This window comes from Zootoca vivipara, chromosome 11 (assembly GCF_963506605.1).
Source record: "Zootoca vivipara chromosome 11, rZooViv1.1, whole genome shotgun sequence".
Taxonomy (NCBI): Eukaryota; Metazoa; Chordata; class Lepidosauria; order Squamata; family Lacertidae; genus Zootoca; species Zootoca vivipara.
This window is the reverse complement of record NC_083286.1, coordinates 18,629,761-18,650,828: the sequence shown is the minus strand read 5'-3', so window position 1 is coordinate 18,650,828 and position 21,068 is coordinate 18,629,761. Positions and strand designations below refer to the sequence as shown.

General features: G+C 37.3%; 1 protein-coding gene across 6 annotated transcripts in view; it reads left to right on the top strand.

The window, feature by feature from the left end:
* Positions 1 to 20,868, top strand: part of DMXL1 (Dmx like 1) — a 70,360-nt gene extending 49,492 nt beyond the window's left edge. For 2 of the 6 annotated variants that reach the window (XM_060280148.1, XM_060280146.1), the window contains exons 29-45: positions 2,365 to 2,540; positions 3,376 to 3,509; positions 4,015 to 4,100; positions 5,717 to 5,918; positions 6,870 to 6,987; positions 7,475 to 7,537; positions 8,158 to 8,244; positions 8,974 to 9,095; positions 10,491 to 10,632; positions 14,020 to 14,070; positions 14,339 to 14,399; positions 14,653 to 14,780; positions 15,262 to 15,354; positions 16,090 to 16,181; positions 17,396 to 17,448; positions 18,207 to 18,424; positions 18,828 to 20,868. In XM_060280148.1, the coding sequence (XP_060136131.1) occupies positions 2,365 to 2,540; positions 3,376 to 3,509; positions 4,015 to 4,100; positions 5,717 to 5,918; positions 6,870 to 6,987; positions 7,475 to 7,537; positions 8,158 to 8,244; positions 8,974 to 9,095; positions 10,491 to 10,632; positions 14,020 to 14,070; positions 14,339 to 14,399; positions 14,653 to 14,780; positions 15,262 to 15,354; positions 16,090 to 16,181; positions 17,396 to 17,448; positions 18,207 to 18,424; positions 18,828 to 19,052 (2,051 nt within the window). In that variant the 3' untranslated portion in view covers positions 19,053 to 20,868. The remainder of the gene's footprint in view (positions 1 to 2,364; positions 2,541 to 3,375; positions 3,510 to 4,014; positions 4,101 to 5,716; positions 5,919 to 6,869; positions 6,988 to 7,474; positions 7,538 to 8,157; positions 8,245 to 8,973; positions 9,096 to 10,490; positions 10,633 to 14,019; positions 14,071 to 14,338; positions 14,400 to 14,652; positions 14,781 to 15,261; positions 15,355 to 16,089; positions 16,182 to 17,395; positions 17,449 to 18,206; positions 18,425 to 18,827) is intronic. The other 4 variants (XM_035099584.2, XM_035099580.2, XM_060280147.1 and 1 more) reach the window with 3 other exon arrangements.
* The last annotated feature ends 200 nt before the right edge of the window (positions 20,869 to 21,068 follow it).

Below are 21,068 nucleotides of genomic sequence, written 5' to 3'. Positions count from 1 at the left end.
ATTGGGCAGCTCACTTTAGAAAAGAGGAAATACGTTTGGTCAGTGTCTGTACTTAAATCTGGATTACAGTGGAATTTTCAGTGATAAAATTGTGTTCCTCCCATGTTTGTAAGATGATTTCAGGTGGGACTTGAGCTACCTTTAGTATGTGAAGGCAGGAATCACTGCCAGAAGCTTCAGAGGAAGGAAGATCCAGAAATGGCTGCCCATTACTGGAAAGCCATTGAATGTTGGAGCACATGTAAGCTAGATGGACCAATTACAGTGGTACCTTGCTTTACGAACTTAAACCGTTCCGGAAGTCCATTCTTAAACCAAAGCATTCTTAAACCAAGGCTTGCTTTCCCATAGCAGCAGGGGACTCAGTTTACAAAAGGAACACACTCAACAGGAAGCGGAACATGTTCCGCTTCCAAGGCAAAGTTCACAAACCAAAACACCTACTTCCCGGTTTTCAGCGTTCTTAATCCAAGTTTTAAAAAATCCTTCCAGCAGCACCTTAGAGACCAACTAACTTAATTGGTCTCTAAGGTGCTGCTGGGAGGAATTTTTTTTTTTTTGCTTCGACTACGTCAGACTAACACAGCTACCTACCTGTAGCTTAATCCAAGTTGTTCATAAACTAAGCTGTTCTTAAACCAAGGTACCACTGTACTCTGATTTGGTATAAAGCAAGTTTGTGTGCACATGTCTTCCAAAATGTCACAGGTATAATAATAATAATAATAATAATAATAATAATAATAATAATAGTAATAATTTATTATTTATTCCCTGCCCATCTGGCTGGGTTTCCCCAGCCACTCTGGGGAACTTTTAAAAACTTTAAGTTACTTTTTTGTATTTGTGAATTGGGATGGCTTTACACTGAGGGGCCTAATTGGAGGAGGCCAAGATGACAAGAGACCCCAGGGTGGGGGAATAAACCCCCAAGATCCAGCCCAGTATGCACACACACAAAGTAGTTCTGTGGGAGCAACCTCCCTAAAGTTATTTCAAGCAGTCTGGGACTTTAGATAGCAAATGGAATGCAAACTGGCTGTGCTGATGGTTGCAGTTTTCCAATGCAAGCTAAGGAATGCTCAAATCTTGCTGCTTGTGTAAAACATGATACAGTTGGGGGTGGTTAATAAGAAAAGGGCATTTTGGAATTTTTGCCTAATTCATATTATACGTTTAAATAGACTATTAACATAAGACTTGTCGGTTTTTTACAATAAAACAATCTAAATTATGCAGTGATGTTTAGATTTAAATTGTCGCTTATTTATATTGTCACTTATTTATGTTCTTTTGTTAGTCTTGTTATGTACATGTTTTATTACCTTCTTTCTCTGTTTCTCTGCCATGTATAAGAAGAAGTACTACAAGAATATTCCTAACCATTTAAGATACCAGTCCTAAACCATTTTTAGATAAATTTCCTTAGTTATTTTGTAGAGTAAAGAACTTGGTCAGCGAGACTTCATTTCCTGTAATAAGTTTGGCATTTGTCTGTAGTTCCATAACAAATAGCCTACTAGTGCTGCAGGCATAAACAGTAAAATTTAAATCAAGAAAGCAGTTAAGCATAGTGGTTACTGTTTAGATGTGGGTAAATGGAAGCAAGAATTCAAAAGATCCATTATTTCTCAAGTTCTGTATCATGTAACACTTTCTGTAAGCTTATTTCCCTATGCCTTCATTTCAAACATAAGAAAGCTTTGTTATTTTTGTTGAGCTCAAAAACTAACGCACCATATTAAGCAATGCATGTGCATGTTTGATGTGCTAGCTAAAAACCAAAGTTTAAGAAAACTTTAAAGTACTTTGTATTATAACAGATATGTTTTTATCTTTAAGGTAAGTGAGTTGCATTTTTAAGGAGAATTTTATGAGCATGTTTTGCGACGTTATATACTGGAAAAATCAATCTGAATTATTTCTGTGTTATCGTGCACTTCCATTTATAGATTATGTACTCTTAAAACCTGCATGCCAGTGAGGATTTTATTTACTATTAGCAAAGAGCAGCACCACATGCTGCTCTTCTGTGGGGATATAAATTGACAGTCTGCATTGTAATATGATAGTTGGAAATTTGATTTCTCGGGTATGCAGAAATGAAAGTTAAATTTTTGCTAAGAATTTTCGCAGTATAATTGCACCTCTTTGGAGGTGTAGGGTTAAGGTAGAGGATAGACAAAGGATTAAGGGAGCTAGGTTTGGAAGCCAGAGATTTTAAATCTAGGCTTGTGCTTGGTGGTTGGTGTTGCAATTAAGACATTGATTTTTAACATTTATTCTTAAATAGTTTGATGATAGACATCTGGTAAGTGGTTTCCAAACTTTACAAAAAAAAGATGCATCTTTTTCTCTCTGCAGCCTCTTCTCCTCTAGATGATGGTGAGAAGCAACAGAAGTTTTTAAGAATGTCATCAAAATCCTCGCTAAAAGAGAGTTCACAGACTACTTTACCCTCGATAGAACAAGATGCCCAAAATTACAAAGAGAAATTTATCCCTCCTGAACTTAGTATTTGGGACTACTTCATAGCAAAGGTATCTTATTTTAATTTTTATTCACTTTTGGAATCTTTTCCATAAGCAAAAGTGATTCTCATTCTGTCACATACTGGCCTTACTGGTGAGGTAGTTTTTCTTTGCAAAAAGCAGAATCCAGTTTCAAGAAGAAGCACAATCAACTCTTCCTTCTTCAAGCAGATACCTTCATTGGCACCACTGAATGCATCTTTCAAGCCCTTACCCACCCCACACCTGATTAAATGTATGATATCGGATGTTGGGCAGATGGACATGGCTTCCCCAAAACAGTCTTGCGGGCCAAATGGTCAGGGCCAGCAGGCCAAATTTGTTCTGCGAGCAGGAGGCTCTCCACCTCTGGTTTAAAATTGTGTTTTAATATGACATGTTACTTGAATTATTCCAAAAACCCTGCTTGAAAAGCAATCTCTTAACCTTAAATTATTGGCTAAGCAGGTGGAAAAGCGAGGACATCAGAATAGCTGTGGGCTGATCTTATTTGTAAAAAGCCAGGTAATTAGTAAAGTAGCTTAAGGACTGACCATAGGAGGCAACCCTAAAAGGAAATAGTGCCAAGAAATAAAAGGAAAGGTGTGCAGAATATGTGAATTAAGTATAAAGGAAAGAGGGAACCTGGCATTTTTCCTGCCTGTATTTCTAAGGTTAAAAGAAATAAAAACAATAAGTTCTTCTTTATTGGTTTTACCCTTTCCAAGCCAAGTCATACTAAAAGTAATCTGAAATTGAAATGATAATAAGCAGATCTCCCTAAGTATTTGAAGCAAGTGTATTTTGTTTTGTGTTTACCTCAATTGAGACTTTGTTGCTCTTCCAATCTCCATTTACCTTTTAGCCATTTCTTCCATCATCGCAAACTAGAATTGAATATGACTCAGAGGAGAGTCAAGAAAGCAGCGATGAAGAAGGTGATGATGAATTCTCACCAGACTTAAAGAGTCAGGAACATTCGAATTCAAATTCATATAGGTATGAAATTATATGATTCATTTGTTTTCCTTTACTGTTTCTACATTTGTTTTCATCTATGAAATGGGAGGCATCTAGGGAAGAGGCCACCTTTCCATCTAAAGTTCTCTCCTACACACTCCCAAAGTGCTTCTGTGCACAAACTGGAACTTCCAGATTTTGTGGCAAGTGAGAGACAAGGGGAAAGAAGGGAAAACTGAAGGTGGGGGAGATTACATTGTGGGTGGGAGAGAGGGGGGACGTGGAGTGATATTGCAACCCTTTGCGGGTTTGGAAGCTGAGGAAGGAAGAGCACATTCTAGTCTTGGAGAGGAATATGGAAGCAGGTGGGGTAAATTTTGGGGTCCTGGAGAGGGAAACCCCGGGGAATACAACTGAGGCAGGGAGAAGGGAGTCGGTGTATGGGGCAAGCAGAGGAATACCCCTTAGTTAATAATAAAAAGGAAAGGGAAACCAGTATTATCTTTTCACAGCTCGTCTATACTTGTTTGTGTATTCTGTTTAGTTGGTCTCTGATGCGGTTGGCTATGGTTCAGCTTGTCCTCCAGAACTTGAAGACTTTCTACCCTATGGCTGGGCATGATCTTTCAGGTAAGTCTGTCTTAGTGGGTTTTTGGATTTGTTTATATAGAATTCCCTCATATTCCTTAATTTACTGGTGCTTATTTTTATTATTTCATAAAATTTATACAACTCTTGATTTTGGAAAAAAAAAAACCCTGTACATCCTTGCTTGCAGTTACTTTAAAAAAAATATTATTGGTTATATTCATAACAAACAATATAAAATAAACATCAATACAATATCACAATGTGGGATTTCTCCAATCCCTTGACTTCCCTCTAGCCTCTCCATGGTTCCATTATATTTATTTTTCATTCATGCATGTCCATATCTTATTTTCCATCTATACATATCTGATTCTATCAGTTATCCTAATACTGCAAATGTTTTTAGTCCTTGCTTGCAGTTACAAGCCTAGTTGAATTTTAGTTGGTGTAAAAGGCAAACTCGTTTTCCTGAAGACATTGTGGGATGGGGTTGTTTTAAGGACTGAGAAAATTAGCCTTCTCTTTTTCCTTCTTGATATATATGGATGAGAAGCTAATGTAATGTCCAGATGCTGAAGTAATGATCCCTCTTGAACTTTGTGAGTGAATAATCAAAAGGGACTGAGAGAGAGAGGAGTTTTAAGGGTAAAAGTTTTGCAATAATATCATCATGAGCCACAGTTGCTAAAGCTGAGAAGAGGTGCCTCCCTTTACAGAGCTTCTTAAACAGAGAGGCTTTTGTTTTGTTTTGTTTTTTACATCCTCCACTAAAACAGCCAGCTAAAATATTAAGTGTGGCTTAACCGGAGCTTCTGTTGAACGAGCATATATTTAAGCTACATACCAAGTCATATTCTAGCAGTAATATTTTTATAATGCCTTTATAAAAAAAAGCACATATAGCCAGCTAACAAGCTAGAATCTGTGTAATTGTGAAAAGGGTCTGTTTTGTGTTAAACCTTGAAAATAATTAACAGATGCAGTCATATTAAGGATAATTTTGAGGAACTAAGCTCCATTTCATACCACGGTGTCGGTGTGGTGTACGAGTTGAGAGTGTCAGACTAGCATAGCTGTCAAGTTCTCATTTTTTTAAGGGAAATTCCCTTATGCTGAATAGGCTTCCTCGCGAGAAAAGGGAAAATTTGACAGCTATGCAGACTAGGATTGGGAAGATACAAATGCACATTTATTCATTAAGTTTATTAGCTTACCTTGGGCTAGTCACTATTTCACAGAGATGAAAAAAAGCTGTGTACAGTATGTCATCTTAAGTTCTTTTGAGGAAAGCCAGGATCAAATGTAACTAAAAATATTTATACATACATGAACAACATATATAAAGGATTTTAGGGTTGGGCTAAAGAACTGTTATTCCTCATTTCATAACCAGTTTGCCATCTCCAGCTTTACTCATACAGTTCATTAGCACATATAAATGCCCATGTCCAAATTCAGCATGTAAATTTATGTGTCCGTTTGATTTTGTTTTTACTTTCTGGTTCTCTTGCTTGTGTGCATCTTGACAGGGAAATGTGCAGGCTCCATCTATAGAGTAAAATCTGCTATTGATGTGACAACAGTACCGTAGCAGAAAATAGAGTGTAAATTTCCTTAATATATTGCAGCTAAGGGGAAACTTGTTCTTGTTTTAGAGCTTCCAGTTAGTTCCCCACTGTGTCATGCAGTGCTAAAGATACTTCAACGCTGGGAGCAAGTTCTTCTTAGGCGACTTGAGATGCATGGCGGCCCACCAGAAAACTTCATTTCTGTTCATACTTCTCAAGATGCATCCTCTTCGGGCCCTGCACTACTTCGCCACAAAGCCTTGCTAGAGCCAACAAACACCCCCTTTAAGTAAGTGTGCACAGTGGCTCTGTCGTTTTTGTACTTTTCATGCTCTGTAAACCAGTTGTCATTCATGTTTTCATATCGGCAATACATTCTAATTAGCGTTGTATAGCATAGCATGGATGTGTTACCTCAAAGCAAGTTTCCACTGCAGATAGTACTTAAGGACAATTCACTAATTTTGTGTGTGTGCGCACGTGTAGATTGTATTTTAATGTACACTTTGAACTGTATATTTAAAAGTGGAAAGGCAAAGAAACCACAAGTTTGCAAACATGAATCATGCAGATAAACATGGAGTTGGGGTGAACTGTAGCTGACTTTTACTCTGACCCCCTCCGCTGCTTTAAGTTATATATTGTTGTGCCTTTCTGTCAGTCCTCCAAAACCGAACTACAACTACACTACAAATACAAACAAGTAAGTAAATCAAATGAAATACCTCTTGCTGTTTTCGGGAGGAAGTCTCACCTTAATGTGCAAGGAAACATGAGGACTTTTATGGAAAAAAGAGAGCTTCTTTACCCACCTTATTTTTATTTATCCAGTTTCTTCTCTTTTATTTTATCTTTTACACTATTACTTATCGTTTTCTTCTTCTTTCTGTTACCTTGGTTGTGCTTCATCAGAATTTGCTAAGACACTCTGCTGCTTTTCCAGATGATATCTGCACTCCTTGCTCAGACTGGGTCATCTTAATTTCAAACCTAGCTTCCTTGAAACAAAGCAAACCTGAGGGATTAGTTCTCTGGCTCCATATGAATAGGTTAACATGATTATTGATTCCATGCTGGCAAAAAATGACTCTCTTTGACGGTCACCTGCGTCCTGCCTGGCATTGATTTGAGCAATGAGCAAATCTGGATTCTCCTCTGCCAGATTTACAAGGGTAGTGGGATTAAACTGGGATTACAGAAACTGCAGCATGCTTAAAAACATGTTTCTCTTCATTTTTAGGTCTAAAAGTAATAATGCACTATCTGTGAAGAGACTTTGGCAATACCTCGTTAAACAAGAAATGGTCCAGGAAACCTTCATCAGAAACATATTTTCAAAGAAAAGGAGCTCGAATGAGGTTTGTATTGTACGTTTTTATACAGAAATTTAATACCTTTAACTTGGCTTTTCTTAAGCCAGTGTTACTCAAATTTTTGAACTCACCTCCACCCCCATCCAAGCTTGTTCTAGTTTCCAAGGCACCACATTCCTCAAATGCAAAGGTTGCATATGCTTAATGTGTAAGCAGTAAAGTTCACTGGCTGGAGAACAATATAATGAGAGTATTATTTGTTTGGTATAAATACATTTATTATAGTTTGTCCAATTTCCCTTTGTGAACTGAGAGTTAAGTCTTCACCATAGTGTCTAAGGTATAGAACTCTTTCTGATGTACTTCTGAGAATGTACTTCAAAGAAGTTTATTGCAGCGTTCCACAATTTTGTTCCACTAAGTTAAATGTTGCATCTTCATAAAATTACTATGTAATTGTTAACCTTGCCTCATAGCTGCATGTTAGTCTCATCTTGTCTTTTGTCATGTGATTTATTCTTTTCTGGTGTAGTCATTAGAAGAGCAAAATGAACATATCAAAAGTACTTCAGTGGAAGAGCCTGGAATCAATAAGGTATATGTGAAATAAAATAAATGGTGAGATGAGAAAACTATAGCCTACATTCAAAATGTTTGTGTGTGTGTGTGTGTTTTAACTGTGTAACACATGTGGTTCATTGGTATTGATTAGGAAGATACAGAGTGGACTAATACCAGCAATTTTCTGGTCTCCTTTGTATGTGATTCCTTTGTTCATATGGTTATTGCTGCTCTCGACAAATTTCACATTATTAGTGACTGGTTCTAGGCTATTAAATGGTAAATACAGAGTCAATTTTAAATATTTCATAGGTAGACATGGTTCATCTTAATGTGAAATTGCTTTTCTTTCTCCAGTTTTCTGGCCATTTATGCATTAAATATCACAGTGATGTGACAATAAATGATTATGAGGTAGATAGGATGCAAAGTTGTTACACTTTTTAAAATGTATTTAATTTTTTATAGCAATTTACCCTTTTTTACTGGACTATCTAGAACTAATGAAAGTAACACGCTTTCAAGTAGCACAGATCTCTTCCTGATTAATATTTAGCTTTTATATTTCAGCATGAGCTTGAAAGATAGAAATCTTTCTGATTAAAAAAGGTATGTGTGTGATCCCCTCTCTCTTTGTTTCCCTTTTATATACAGATAGAGACTGATATGGGATATCCTGGAAGTAAAGCTAGAATTATCCATAAAGAGTCTGACATTATCACTGCTTTTGCTGTCAACAAGGTATGCGCACAAATGGAATGTGCTTCAAAAAAAAGCACATTTTGGAATGTTGTAGTGCAGGCTCACAAGACGGAAGAGCTATTGTAATATTTAAATAAAATAGTCAGACCTTAGCTAGAGGTAATAACACCATTTTTATTTCTCCTACAGTAAATATTACATTGTGTTCTGCATGCACAAAAGGCACAGTGATCTCTGTTGCAGTAATTCTGCTGTTCTAGAAACTTTGGTCTACTACCAACATAAACAGATGGTTGCAATGTGTGGGTACAACATAAATGAAAAGTCATATACATGGGCAGCTTTTCATGCAGTTGAGCCTTTGAAATGCAATAATACTGACTGAGAAACTGATAGCAGACAGGAGATAGCTATTTATTTCAATCATACCCTGATAATGGTTTTCCTGGGGCATCTGGCTGGTCAATTTTGGAAACAAGCTTGCTGGACCAGATGCACCTGACTGCAGCATGGATATTATATTTTTAACCTTCTGCACTTTCCACCCAAAGAAGAGTAGCTAATTGGTGTGGTTGGGGACCCAAATGATATGAAGCTATGTGGAACTCTGCCAATGTGGATTCATTTAAACACCCTGTCACACTCATAACTTCATGCTTCCATGGGCCTTTTGTATTCACTAGTGAACAAGCAATAGTGGAATTAAAGGTATTGTTAACCAGTGGTGTCCTGAGCTTATTATTTTCCCCTTACACTTGTATATTGCAGGCCAACAGGAATTGTATTGCAATAGCTTCAAGTCATGATGTTCAAGAACTAGATGTTTCTGGAATTCTTGCTACACAGATCTACACTTGGGTTGATGATGATGTAGAAGTGGAAGCTAAAGGGTATATTTTTTCATTTCTTGGCTATGTCTCCTAACATTGGCTTCTGTTCATGAATTTATTTTTTTCTTAAAAATATAAAGCGGTATAGAAATGAAATTATTATTAATAATAATAATAATAATAATACATGATAATACATGATAATAATACATGATGGGACGTGGGTGGTGCTGTGGGTTAAACCACAGAGCCTAGGGCTTGCCGATCAGAAGGTCGGCGGTTCAAATCCCCACGACGGGGTGAGCTCCCATTGCTCGGTCCCAGTTCCTAGCAGTTTGAAAGCACATCAAAGTGCAAGTAGATAAATAGGTACCACTACAGCCAGGTCGGTCTCTAGCAGGTCGGGCGCCCTGGCGCTGAGGCGCGAGATCGCTCCGGCGCCCCCGCCCTCACATCACACAGCACGGCTTCGTCGCACAGCACCCCCCCTGCCGGCCTGGCGCCCCGCGCCACCGGGACTGCACCTAGAGCCTGTCCTGGCTACAGCGGGAAGGTAAACAGTGTTTCCATGTGCTGCTCTGGTTCGCCAGAAGCGGCTTTGTCATGCTGGCCACATGACCTGGAAGCTGTACGCCGGCTCCCTCGGCCAATAACGCGAGATGAGTGCCGCAACCTTAGAGTCGGTCACGACTGGACCTAATGGTCAGGGATCCCTTTACCTTTAATAATACATGATAATGATACACTGGTAATTTCTTAATCCAACTAGTTTTTTAAAAAATATTAAAACATTTATCTAAGAGTATTATGGGATTTCCTTCCTGATTTTCTTTATCTCCTCAGCCTTGGGCTTTCCTCCTATCTGTTTGCTTCAGTTCCCAGACCACCTTTCCCCCAATGTTAGCACCGCCTTTCTGTTACCCTTATTTGCTGTGGTTTTACAGTCCACCTGTGTTGACAAAAGCAATCCTTTCTTCCCCCTTGGCAGCTGTTGGCCTAGCTGTCCTGATGTCTGAAAAGACTGGCCAGACACTGAAGTGGTTATATGGTCACCTTAGTTCTGAATTCAAAGAGCCAAGTAAAAGCAGGCATCTGGGCAGCATTATGTTAACAGGATGCTGGACTAGATGGACCATTGGCCAGACCCAGCAGACTGTCAGGGACCATGCTGAGGAGGACTGCACTGAGGAGGAATGGTGGAAGCCACCCCCTCCCCCTGCTCCTGCTCCTGAATCTTTCCAGGAGCAGGACAGTATAGATTTGAAACAGTGGTTTGCAGAGGAGCATAGCTCAGAAGTCAGAAGCTGGGAAATATTGAATGGGGAACAGACCCTTCTTGCCATTTTACGGTAGCCTAAATCAGAGATGTTGCCTTCTAATTTGTAGATTCAGATTGGCTGAACAACTGCCATTTCTTGCAACATAAAATTCTCATTAAAGCATTTTCCTTTATAGAGCTGATGATTTCTTGGTTATCCACGCTCGTGATGACTTGGGAAACATTCAGGGAACTACTCCTTATACTCACAGCAATCCTGGCACTCCGATCAACATGCCTTGGCTTGGTAGTACCCAGACTGGCAGAGGTGCTGCTGTGGTGAGTCACCTGCAATAGAATAATCCTTGAATTACACACTGTTGCACACTTAATATTGAATATTTAAGTTTTATTAGGTGTTATAAATCATATTCTGAATATATACACTTCTAATGCTATTAAAGATTAAAACATTAATAATTACTTAAGAAACTCTCAGCACTTCTGTTAATGTGTGAATCCATACATTTAACAGTTTTCTTCAGTGCAGACAATCCAAATGCTGTTGGAAACAAAAGCAAAGTTTAGTAATAGTGCATTGTCTAAGAACGTGATATATCAGTTAAGAAGTTGCTGGTTGAATTCTCAATCCCTAATTGTAGCATAGAAATTATAAAACTAATCTGTCCATATATGGTGGTTGAAAATGTGACACAAATTCATGAAGCATTTTGAACATTCCAAAAGGGTTCCATGCTAATACTAAGTTTCCTCAGCTTGCCTCTTTTGCCATTGATTCCTTTCAAAGGGCAGAGATGGAGAAGGGAGGCAAAGGCAGAGCCTGCTGTTGATGCCCTTTATTCAGAAGTTTCATATGCTGTGCAAAGGATAAACATTGAGAGAGATCCAAGTTCAGCCTAGGGTTTACTTCCTTGCCTTCCTTCCTTGGCCATTTATTTCTAATTTTACACATGATTGAGCTCTCCTTTTTTGTTGTTGTTTGAGTTTCACTGATCTTCATGTCTGGCTCTTGATATGACCTTTGTACTTGGGAGAATTTACTAGCTGTAAATTCCCATCATGGCGGTACAATGATTAAAAAGCTGTGTCTTGTAAAATTGTCCCTTTTGTTACTACAGCCACTGTTACTCCCAGCTAGTTTTATTTACTGCCTAGCCCAGTTTCCTTTAAGCAGAATATTCATTACGTAACAGCATTGAAATAGTACCTTTTAGAGCCTTCAAAGTGCTTTACATGCTTCATCTAACTGTAACCCTTACAAGAACTCTTTACAATAGGGGCAAGTATTTCTGTGGCTTTACTATGGGGTGGGAGTGCTGAAAATGAGAGTCACTTAGAGTCCTCAGTTGTGTGTTTTCTGTTTGCATTTTCTTCAGGATTCTTTCTCCATCTGTGTTTCACTTGGTCCAATGTAACTCAGTCCACTTTTGACTCCATCAACATCCCCTTAGATTCTCCAACCTCTTAGGAGCTCTTCTTCCTTAGCTTCTTACCTTTTCATGCTGTCTCTAAAGCGATTCTGAAGTTTTAGTTCTGGTCCAACTGTTCTGACACTTTCCTCAGAAGAGAACACTCTCTGCTTTTACTCTCCAACGTTTTAAATCTTCACCAGTTCTGAGTTCTCACATCAGCTCTGCTAGTAGGAATCAGAGGCTGTACATGCTGCTTGCTACATTGCTATTACATTAGGAAAGCTCACTTGCTTTTGTATGTTAACCTCTTTATTACGCTCTTTAGTTGATGATTCTTTTAAAGAAACATGCATGAACCGTTATGTGTATATTGGCCCAGAAGACATTGTGCACTCGATATATTTTACAAAACTCATTCATGCCCTTTATTTCCTGATGGAGGAGAAATGGCAGGTTTATTTGCAGTTATGTGAGTTAAAGTTGCCAAGCACAAAGCAAAATAAATAAAATTTGATACAATTAGCAGGAATTAGCTTCAGTTTATAAAATATTGGAACTAATTACTTAAAACAACTGCTTTTCAGTAATGCAACTTAAAAGGGGAAACCAATATATGAGATAGATGCATGACATGCAAAGCAAGGTATGTCAAGCCTTTATTTGTTGTAATTGTAATTATTTGTTGTTAGGCGGGTCAATTATAAATGGAATGTAATTAATGAAATGTAATAGCGATGTTTATTTTTGTTTATTTTTGTATTATTGTAACTATTTGTTTTATTACTGTGGAATTTCCAAAAGAAAGCATTTGTAAAAATTAAAAGAAAAAATAATAAGTTGCATTACTGAAATAAATGCACTTTACGACGATATTCTAATTTTCCGAGTTTCACCTGTATCCTCGTTTTTTATTTTTGTATCCATGCTCGGTCATTTTGGCCTTTGCAAAAAGTAGAGAAAATAAAGCAAAAGTAACATGGATTACGCTAACATCTCAAATAATCTCTAAAGTGTGTGTATCTGAGCCCAGTAATACTGTAGGAAGATAGTAATTGCTCAGACAGTAGCAAGGCTGTGATCCTATGCATTGTGATTACCATATACCTTATTTTGCTGCAAGGTTGAATTATCACTTCAAATTTATGGTCTTTATGTAACATCCAAAGGGAGAACATGGGCATCTTGTCCATGCTAAAGTGTTGGGGCAACTTACACATCCACGTAGAATGAATTTTGAGTATTCCCTTCAGCTGTTATACAAGGAAGACCAAAGCAAGTGTGTGGTATTGAACAAAGCTGGATGTGTACATGTTTTGTTTTACCTAATCTTTTATCTAGAAATGGGCATTGCTAGGTATGGAAGAATGCCTAGTTCAAATGACATTGGCGGATGAAACACTTTCCTTAATGTGTCTGCCTTTTTGACATATTTTAAACTCTGTTTTTGCTCCATTCCCCCCCCTGAAACTGTGGGCAAGGGACCACCTGTGGGCTTCAGCCACACCCCACACCCATCATAGCCTTTTCATGGGACTGACACCATTCCCAGTAGCTGCTCACATGCACCGTGAGTGCATAAGCACACACAGAAGCAAGAGGTGGTTGGAGACTGAGATGTACCATGCAAAATTGGAAAGGAGCAAAATACAGAAAGGGGGGGGGAGGGCAGAGTGCCCAGCCAAATATGAGAAGAGGAGAAGGGAGGAATGGATGAACTGAGAGAGAAGGAAACATTTGGGGCTTCCTGCCGCTGCATCTTCTGGCCCTTCCAAATCCCACTCCCACACTCCAGTTCTCCTACTCTTCCTGCTAATCACTTGCCAAATCAGAATGCTTCCCCTCCCTCTTCTGAGGGGCAAAGAGCCAAAGTGGGTACTGATGGAAAATAAAGAGATAAAGGTTTAATGCTAAAAAATAAACTTGGAGAAGACGGGGATAAGAATTGGAGGAAGATGCATATGTACAAGTAATGGGGGTAGGGGAGACAAATTAATTGTGAAAGGAGAAGCTGCAGGAGTACCATTTAGGAGACTCCTTAAAAATTAGGCTTTATGAATGTGCCACAGTCAATACCTTACTACCTACTGTAATACATGCTCTTTAACCGAAGGCTACTTAGATACATAATTTTCCAGTTACGGTAATGCAAATAATTCACAACTAAATTTTCTGTGATTGATTAAATGCAAAACCTAATTTTCTTCATTCCTAGTTAACTTCTGTAAAAGTTTGTTTGCCTCTCTCTTACATGCTTCTGCTTCTACCTCTGTCTTACTTACCTTACAATATACAGGAATATTCCAATAATTTTAATGGAATCAGAAAGGAATTGGCAAGAAAAGAGGTAAGAATGCAGCCTAGAGTGTCTCTATTGGGACCCTTTGTCCTGTGGAATGAAAGCTCCCATACACTCAGGGGTTATGTTCTGTTGATATCAGTGTGCACTAATGCTGAGGGAATTATGTAGCTTTCATTGACTTGCATCCATATTTCAGCCCCAAATTCATGAAGGTAAACAAACTTGGTAGCGCCTGCATTTTGCATCACTAATTACTTTAAAAGGCTTCTGGTCAATTTTGCAGCTTACCTATTTATTTTTGCACATCTAACAGATGATCAAGAAGGCTATCAATAATGTTCGAAGAATGGCTTCCCACCCAACACTACCTTACTGTAAGTTTAATATGTCTAGCCCATTTTGATGTTTGCAGTAGTTCAATTTATTATACAGTGTATGGGGGGAAAAATGTTTGAAAACATCCAGCAAGGAAAAGTGCCCCTTGTTTAAAAAGATGAAGGGGGGGGGGGAAACCATACTTGTAGGCGGTTATAATTCTTAATTCAGATTGAATCTATTTTTGGCCATTGTAACTATACCTTGGTTTTAAAGAAGTGTTGAAGTTTTATGGATTATTTTTTATTCCAGATTTGACAGGTGCTCAGGATGGCAGTGTGAGAATGTTTGAGTGGGGCCATTCTCAACAAATTACATGTTTCCGGTCTGGTGGCAACTCCAGGATTACAAGGATGAGATTCAATTATCAAGGCAATAAGGTAGCGTCCCCTTTTGCATCTCAGAAAGATTTTTTTTTAAAAAAAATGTGTTTCTACGAAATGCTCTGTTTGCTCCTTCCAGTGGCTTAGGATAAAATAAGTTTAAATCAGTAGTTTCCCAACCTTTTGGGGGGCCATGCCCCACCTAATAATCTCTAAAACCCTGAAACACACTTACCCCGTGACAAATAATTCTTATTATTGAAAATGTGAACTCCTATTCACGAGGAGGAAGCCTAAAAGGCCATTCACTGTTAATAACTCATTCTCGATTTACGCACCCCCCCCCCTAAAAAATGGCCCCCCTGTGGGGTGTGTGGCCCACACTGGGAACCACAGGTTTAAATGTTTAGCATACAATAAGTTTAAATGTATGGGCAATATATAAACAAACAAACACAAACAATATATGTTGGAACTGCATATATGTTTACATTCTTACTGTTGTTCTCCACCCCCCCCCCGACCCCCCCCACCCCAGTTTGGGATCGTTGACGGTGATGGGTTTATAAGTCTCTATCAAACAAACTGGAAAACGTCTCTACTTAATGGAAGCACGCCCAAACCATATTTGGTGAGCCTCAAAAGCCCCCTCCCCACTTGCTTTTGTTTGATAGCACCATGACATTGAAAAGCTGTATTTTAATTGTTGTAAGCTGCTTATATTCTTGACTGTGGTTTCCTCCTACGCTTTGCACGCATACTTTTAAGTAAATAGTTGTAAGACATTAAAAGCATCTTCTTAAATATACTTGGTTGGAAAATTGCAGGTTTTGTGCTCGTTCTTCTTCTCTTAACAGCAACCCACAAGCCAAATGGCAAACCACTTCTGAAACAGGAGAACTTTCTAAAAGTATTTTATGATATGGTTTTAGGGACCTTCTGTTCAATGAAAAGAAGTAAAAGCAAAGCAAAACAAAAAACACCTTTCCAGCTTTGGCTGGTATGATAGATGTGACTATTCCTGGACTGGGAGAGCTTAATTGCAATAGTTTTGGCATTGGGGCTCCAAGGTGGGATTAATTCAATGCACTATGAATGTTACGGTTCCCTTGCACTTGACCCAGAAACTGCACTTAGGACAGAAGGCTGCATGCTGCATAGTTGCTGACCAATGCGAGATCTTATCAGCATTTAACACTCCTGCCATACTGGCTGAGGGAGGATTTGTTACTGGGCTAAATTCAAGTTGTTATTATGACTATGGAAAGCCCTTAGACAATCTCATACATGTTACTGTTTAAAAGACCTATATATATATTAATTTTGTTTCCAACCTTTACTTACTAATGCCCATTACGATTTCCAGACATGGCAGTGCCATAACAAAACAGCCAGTGACTTCGTTTTCATCAGCTCTTCATCTTTGATAGCCACAGCTGGGCAGTCTACTGACAACAGGTACTGAAACTTGTTCCAAGATCACAGTGGTAGGCTGAGTGCAAATGAAAAAAGTACTTTTATATGTTGGGCTGTGCCAGTGGTGGCTTGCAGTAGGGGGAAGGTGCTTCCGCTCGCACAAGGTGGGACACCTGCATTTCACCAGTTCTACCAACCTCCTGCAGTTCTTGACCCCATATTTCACACTACTTAGGAGGGCCCTCCAGTCCTTGAGACCAGCTTTTTGGAGTGTACTATAGTAGTATACTATAATATATATAATATATATAATATATATAATATAATATATATAATATAATATAATATATATAATATAATATAATATATAATAGTATATAGTAGAACTATAGTAGGTAGGAGAGAATTGGCAAAAATGAATTATCCTGCCTTGCACAAATGATTTCTACAAGCATAAAACCACCAAACAGAGCAGACCCATTAAAATTAATGAAAATAGAATTGGGAATGCAGTATTAGAGAATAACATTTAAAGAAATCTGAGATAGAGATAAGTGGAAGTCTTTAGTGGGATAAATATCGGGATTTTTGATGAATTAATAGGATATCGTTATTGGGTTTTTTGGGGGGTATGAATGATGAGACGAATGTATTTTTCTTTTTTTTCTTTTTTTCTTTTTTCCTTCTTTTCTTTTTTCTTTCTTCCATTCTTTTTTTGTTTATGTATTGTTGAGAATTTTCATGTTTATGAATATTATGTTTATTATTATTTATATTATATTATGATTATTCTTATTCTTATTATTTGGAGATGAAATTACGGATTGCTTTACCATTATTTTTATATGATTTTGTATATTATTATTATTTATATATTAGTGTCTGTTTGGTATGCCTGTATTCTTTCAGTGTGTGTTGAATGTATTTTAAACCAAATTTAAATAAAGCTTAATAAAAAAATTAATAAAATAAAATAAAATTAATGAATCGAAGTTATAGCCATGAATTTCAGTGGGTCTACTGGGAGTAGAACTTAATTATTATTGCAACAGCATCATCCCCTCAGAGGCAATCTGTCAGGGGCTGCAGATAGGCAGTCCATTTTATCCGATGCAGGAAGCGTTATCCTGATATAGTGAAGTAGACACACATACACACAAACACTATTCGATGTGTATAAAAAGGGAGGGCACCAGCAAGTGCAATTCAAAAAAAAAATATTACTTCATTATTTTTTTCTTTCTCTTTTTTTTTAGAAATATTTGTCTGTGGGATACTCTGGTTGCACATTCTAGTAGCTTAGTGCATGGTAAGTTTAACGCATATATACAAACAATTTAAAACTGCAGATTTATATGTAGGTAGAGTTTTTAGGTTTCAGATAATTGTTACGTTTCCCTTAAAGTTCGCTACATTCTTTATCGAGCTTCTGGAAAACAAATACTGTGGTCTAGATTTACATTCTTGTTCCTTGTTTAGTCTTATCCTCACAAATCACTATTCAACAACAACAACAACAAACTTTATTTGCATAGCCAACAGCCATAGCAACAAAATACATGCAATATAGAATTAAAAACAACAAGGATGAAAAGATCATATGGCTATGGTTGTCGTTTAAAAGGTAGCCCTTAGTCTCATTGCACCCTCGATAAATCTGGCAATTTTTGTTGTTCTCAGGTCATTTTGATCTGATAGAAGAAAGAAAGAATCACTATTCGTTTTACATGCAATCAACTGACCAATAGAGGAACTTGTGCTAAAGATTATTCGCAACATCTTGTTGAATACGTGCATTATTAATAGAGGACAAATTTCTTGATTTAAGTGGTTTCTCATAGTCATTTGCTTAGGGAGGAGAACTCTCTGCATCCTATGAACCATGTGCATGAGAGCCAACAGCAGAATTAGTAACATTTTAGTTCATTTGGGCTTGAGTTTGGCACTTTAAAACCTAGATTTAATATTCTAGTTCATGTGCGCTATTATTGTTACACAAAGCTTTATACAAGATGGCAAATAAAATACTAATACACTGTCATTTAATTTTATTGATTTGGATTTCAGCCTTTACTTGTCACGATACTGGAGCAACTGTCTTAGCATATGCCCCCAAACACCAGCTTTTAATATCAGGTGGCAGAAAAGGCTATACCTGTTTAATAGATCTTCGGCAAAAGCAACAACGACAATTTTTCCAGAGTCATGATTCTTCAATTAAAGCAATTGCTGTGGATCCTACAGAAGAATATTTTGTCACAGGATCTGCTGAAGGAAACATAAAGGTAACACATTGTAAAATTCCATTTTGTTAGACTTCGATAAATATAAATTTATTTACACATTCATTAGAGCATTGCCTAAGAATTATATGGGGTAGGACTTTAATGTTTTGTTCTCCTCTGCTTTTAACTTAGACCTGAGACTATTTAGTATTGCCTTAACTATAAATTTGTTTTTTATTTAAAATATTTATACCCTGCCTTTCTTTATAGAAGTTGAAGTAGGCTTGCAGTACAAACCATAAAATAAAATAATACACGGTATATTTTAAAAAACGCAATAACCAAAGTTTCAGTATCGATGAAGTAATTTTAGTACGAGGTAATGGATTAAACAAACAGTATTGTCCTTGTAAGAGCAAAAACAAACCCACATATTGAAATATTTTTTTCTTTGTGTTTTTAGGTATGGAGCCTATCTAACTTTGGTCTTCTTCACACTTTCATCAATGAACATTCTCGACAGTCTATTTTCAGAAATCTTGGGACAGGTGTCATGCAGATTGAGACAGGACCAGCAAATCACATATTCTCATGTGGAGCTGATGGGACAGTGAAGATGAGAATCTTGCCAGATCGATTTAGCTCACTCAGTGAAGTATTGAAAAGTGATGTGAAATTCATGCTCTAGTATGCTTTTAATACTGAAATATATTTTATAAGTGGGTAACAATTGTATGTAAAGTATGTCGATGACTGTACAGATAACACCACAGTAACATTTTTTGATGTTTATATTTATTTCTTGGCGCTTCAGTCCTCGGTGCACTGATGCCTTAAAGATTTAGTAAGTTCCTTCTGGTTTTGCCTAAACCATATTAGATCATTCAGTAAATGTTTAAACTATGTATGTTGCTGAAGTTTTTTATGTATGTTGCTGCTTTTAATTTGTAGGTGAATGTGGTCTTTTTTTCATTTATTCTTCTCTAAAGACCCATACCATAAGGAAGCCTTATGATGTTAGCCTGATAAATACAACTATCTGTTGCCAAATTCCTCCTCCTAGCTAGCTATGAGTATGGGTTGTACTTGTCTAAAATAAGCACCTCTTGAGAGTCGAGCCACCGCTGCTACCTAATCCCTGGAATCCAAGTTGATCATTGTTGCAATTTGAACTCTGTATGCAGAGCTAAGAATTGAAGGATAGACTTTGTGTTCAGAACTTTCCATGCTTGAATGGCTGCTATCAGGATGGCAGTCTTTTCCTTAACCCAAGAGACATACAGAATATATATTTTTATCTAAGCCCTGTTTAAAAATATGCAAATATTATGTGATTATCTCTCTCATAAAACTGTTTAAGAATTATATTTAAAAAAATTAATACATGAAGCTTTAGTGTTGATGAAATGAACCATAGGAATGTGCTGCATAGGATACTGAATGCGAATTGTTCTTTTGTAAAATGCTGAGTGTTTCAGGAAATAGACAAATAATGCTATTTACTCTTTCTGGTGAATTTGTTTTCATTTAGCCCAAAGATGCTGTTTTCTCCCCAGCACTTAGATCATAGCGTTTACCTTGTAACTGCCTTTCTGAAGCAAATTTAGAAAATACTGCAAAAGAAAATGACTAATCTGGGGTATGAAATATACTGTACTATAGATTTATAATGGGGAAAATCAAAGTATATTGAAATAAGATTTTCACGTTTCTTTTGCCAAAATGTAAAAAGTGTATACACTAACTGTTTTGACCAAAATATAGAAATGCACAAAGCCTTCAACATTTTCTATGTGCTAAAACAACTATTCTGGGTTACTGTTTCATTTAGAAGTGTAGAAAAGAAAAGTATGTAAACTAGATAACAGACTGGTTACTCAAATGCAAATAATATACCTTTTGCTATAATATTGGGAGTGGGAACAGTGTCAATACAATGCTAATTGTAAAAAAAATATGTCTGGGAATGGATGCTGTAAATAAAACAAAAATGAAGGGCTTGTATAATGAATTTTGTAATATTCTCAGGACACATACTTTAACATTTTCATTTTAATATTTTGTAACATTTTATATGATTTTGAATGTAATTTTTTGCAGATTTCTGTGCAAGGAGCAGAGGGGGTGGTTTCTAAGCACTTAGCCTGCCTTTAAATTTGTGCAATAACATATATGCTACTATTGTAGAGAAGAAATGCACAGCGGCATTTCAAAGAACTAGCACAGTTGTTTGATACATTGAATTTTAATAATTTTTCCTCTGAAATTCCTGTGAATCAATTGATGTTTTAAGACACAGTGATCAGGCCATGGGGTGACTTGATGACAATAGCTCTATCATGTGCCATGAAGCAGTCACATGACTGGAAGGCATGCCTTTTAATACCCTGCTCATGAAGGAAGTAGCACCAGCAAATAAGTGCTTGGAGCGGCCTGTAGAGTGGCCTATGCCCCTTGTGGGGCGTCTATAAAGTCATCAACAAGGAAGATACACGCTAGGGTTATGGAAAGTTATGCTTATGTTGGACAGAAAGCCTGCACAACTATTTTGGAGCAGATCATGAGTTTGAGTGCTGTGACGATTATATTTCATGTATGTATTAAAGCATTTCCTCTTTAAACACTGTCGCCCTTCACATTTTAATTCAAAAGACAAATATGGGGAAATGATTTCAACGTTAAAGAGAAAGAGACAAACCATATT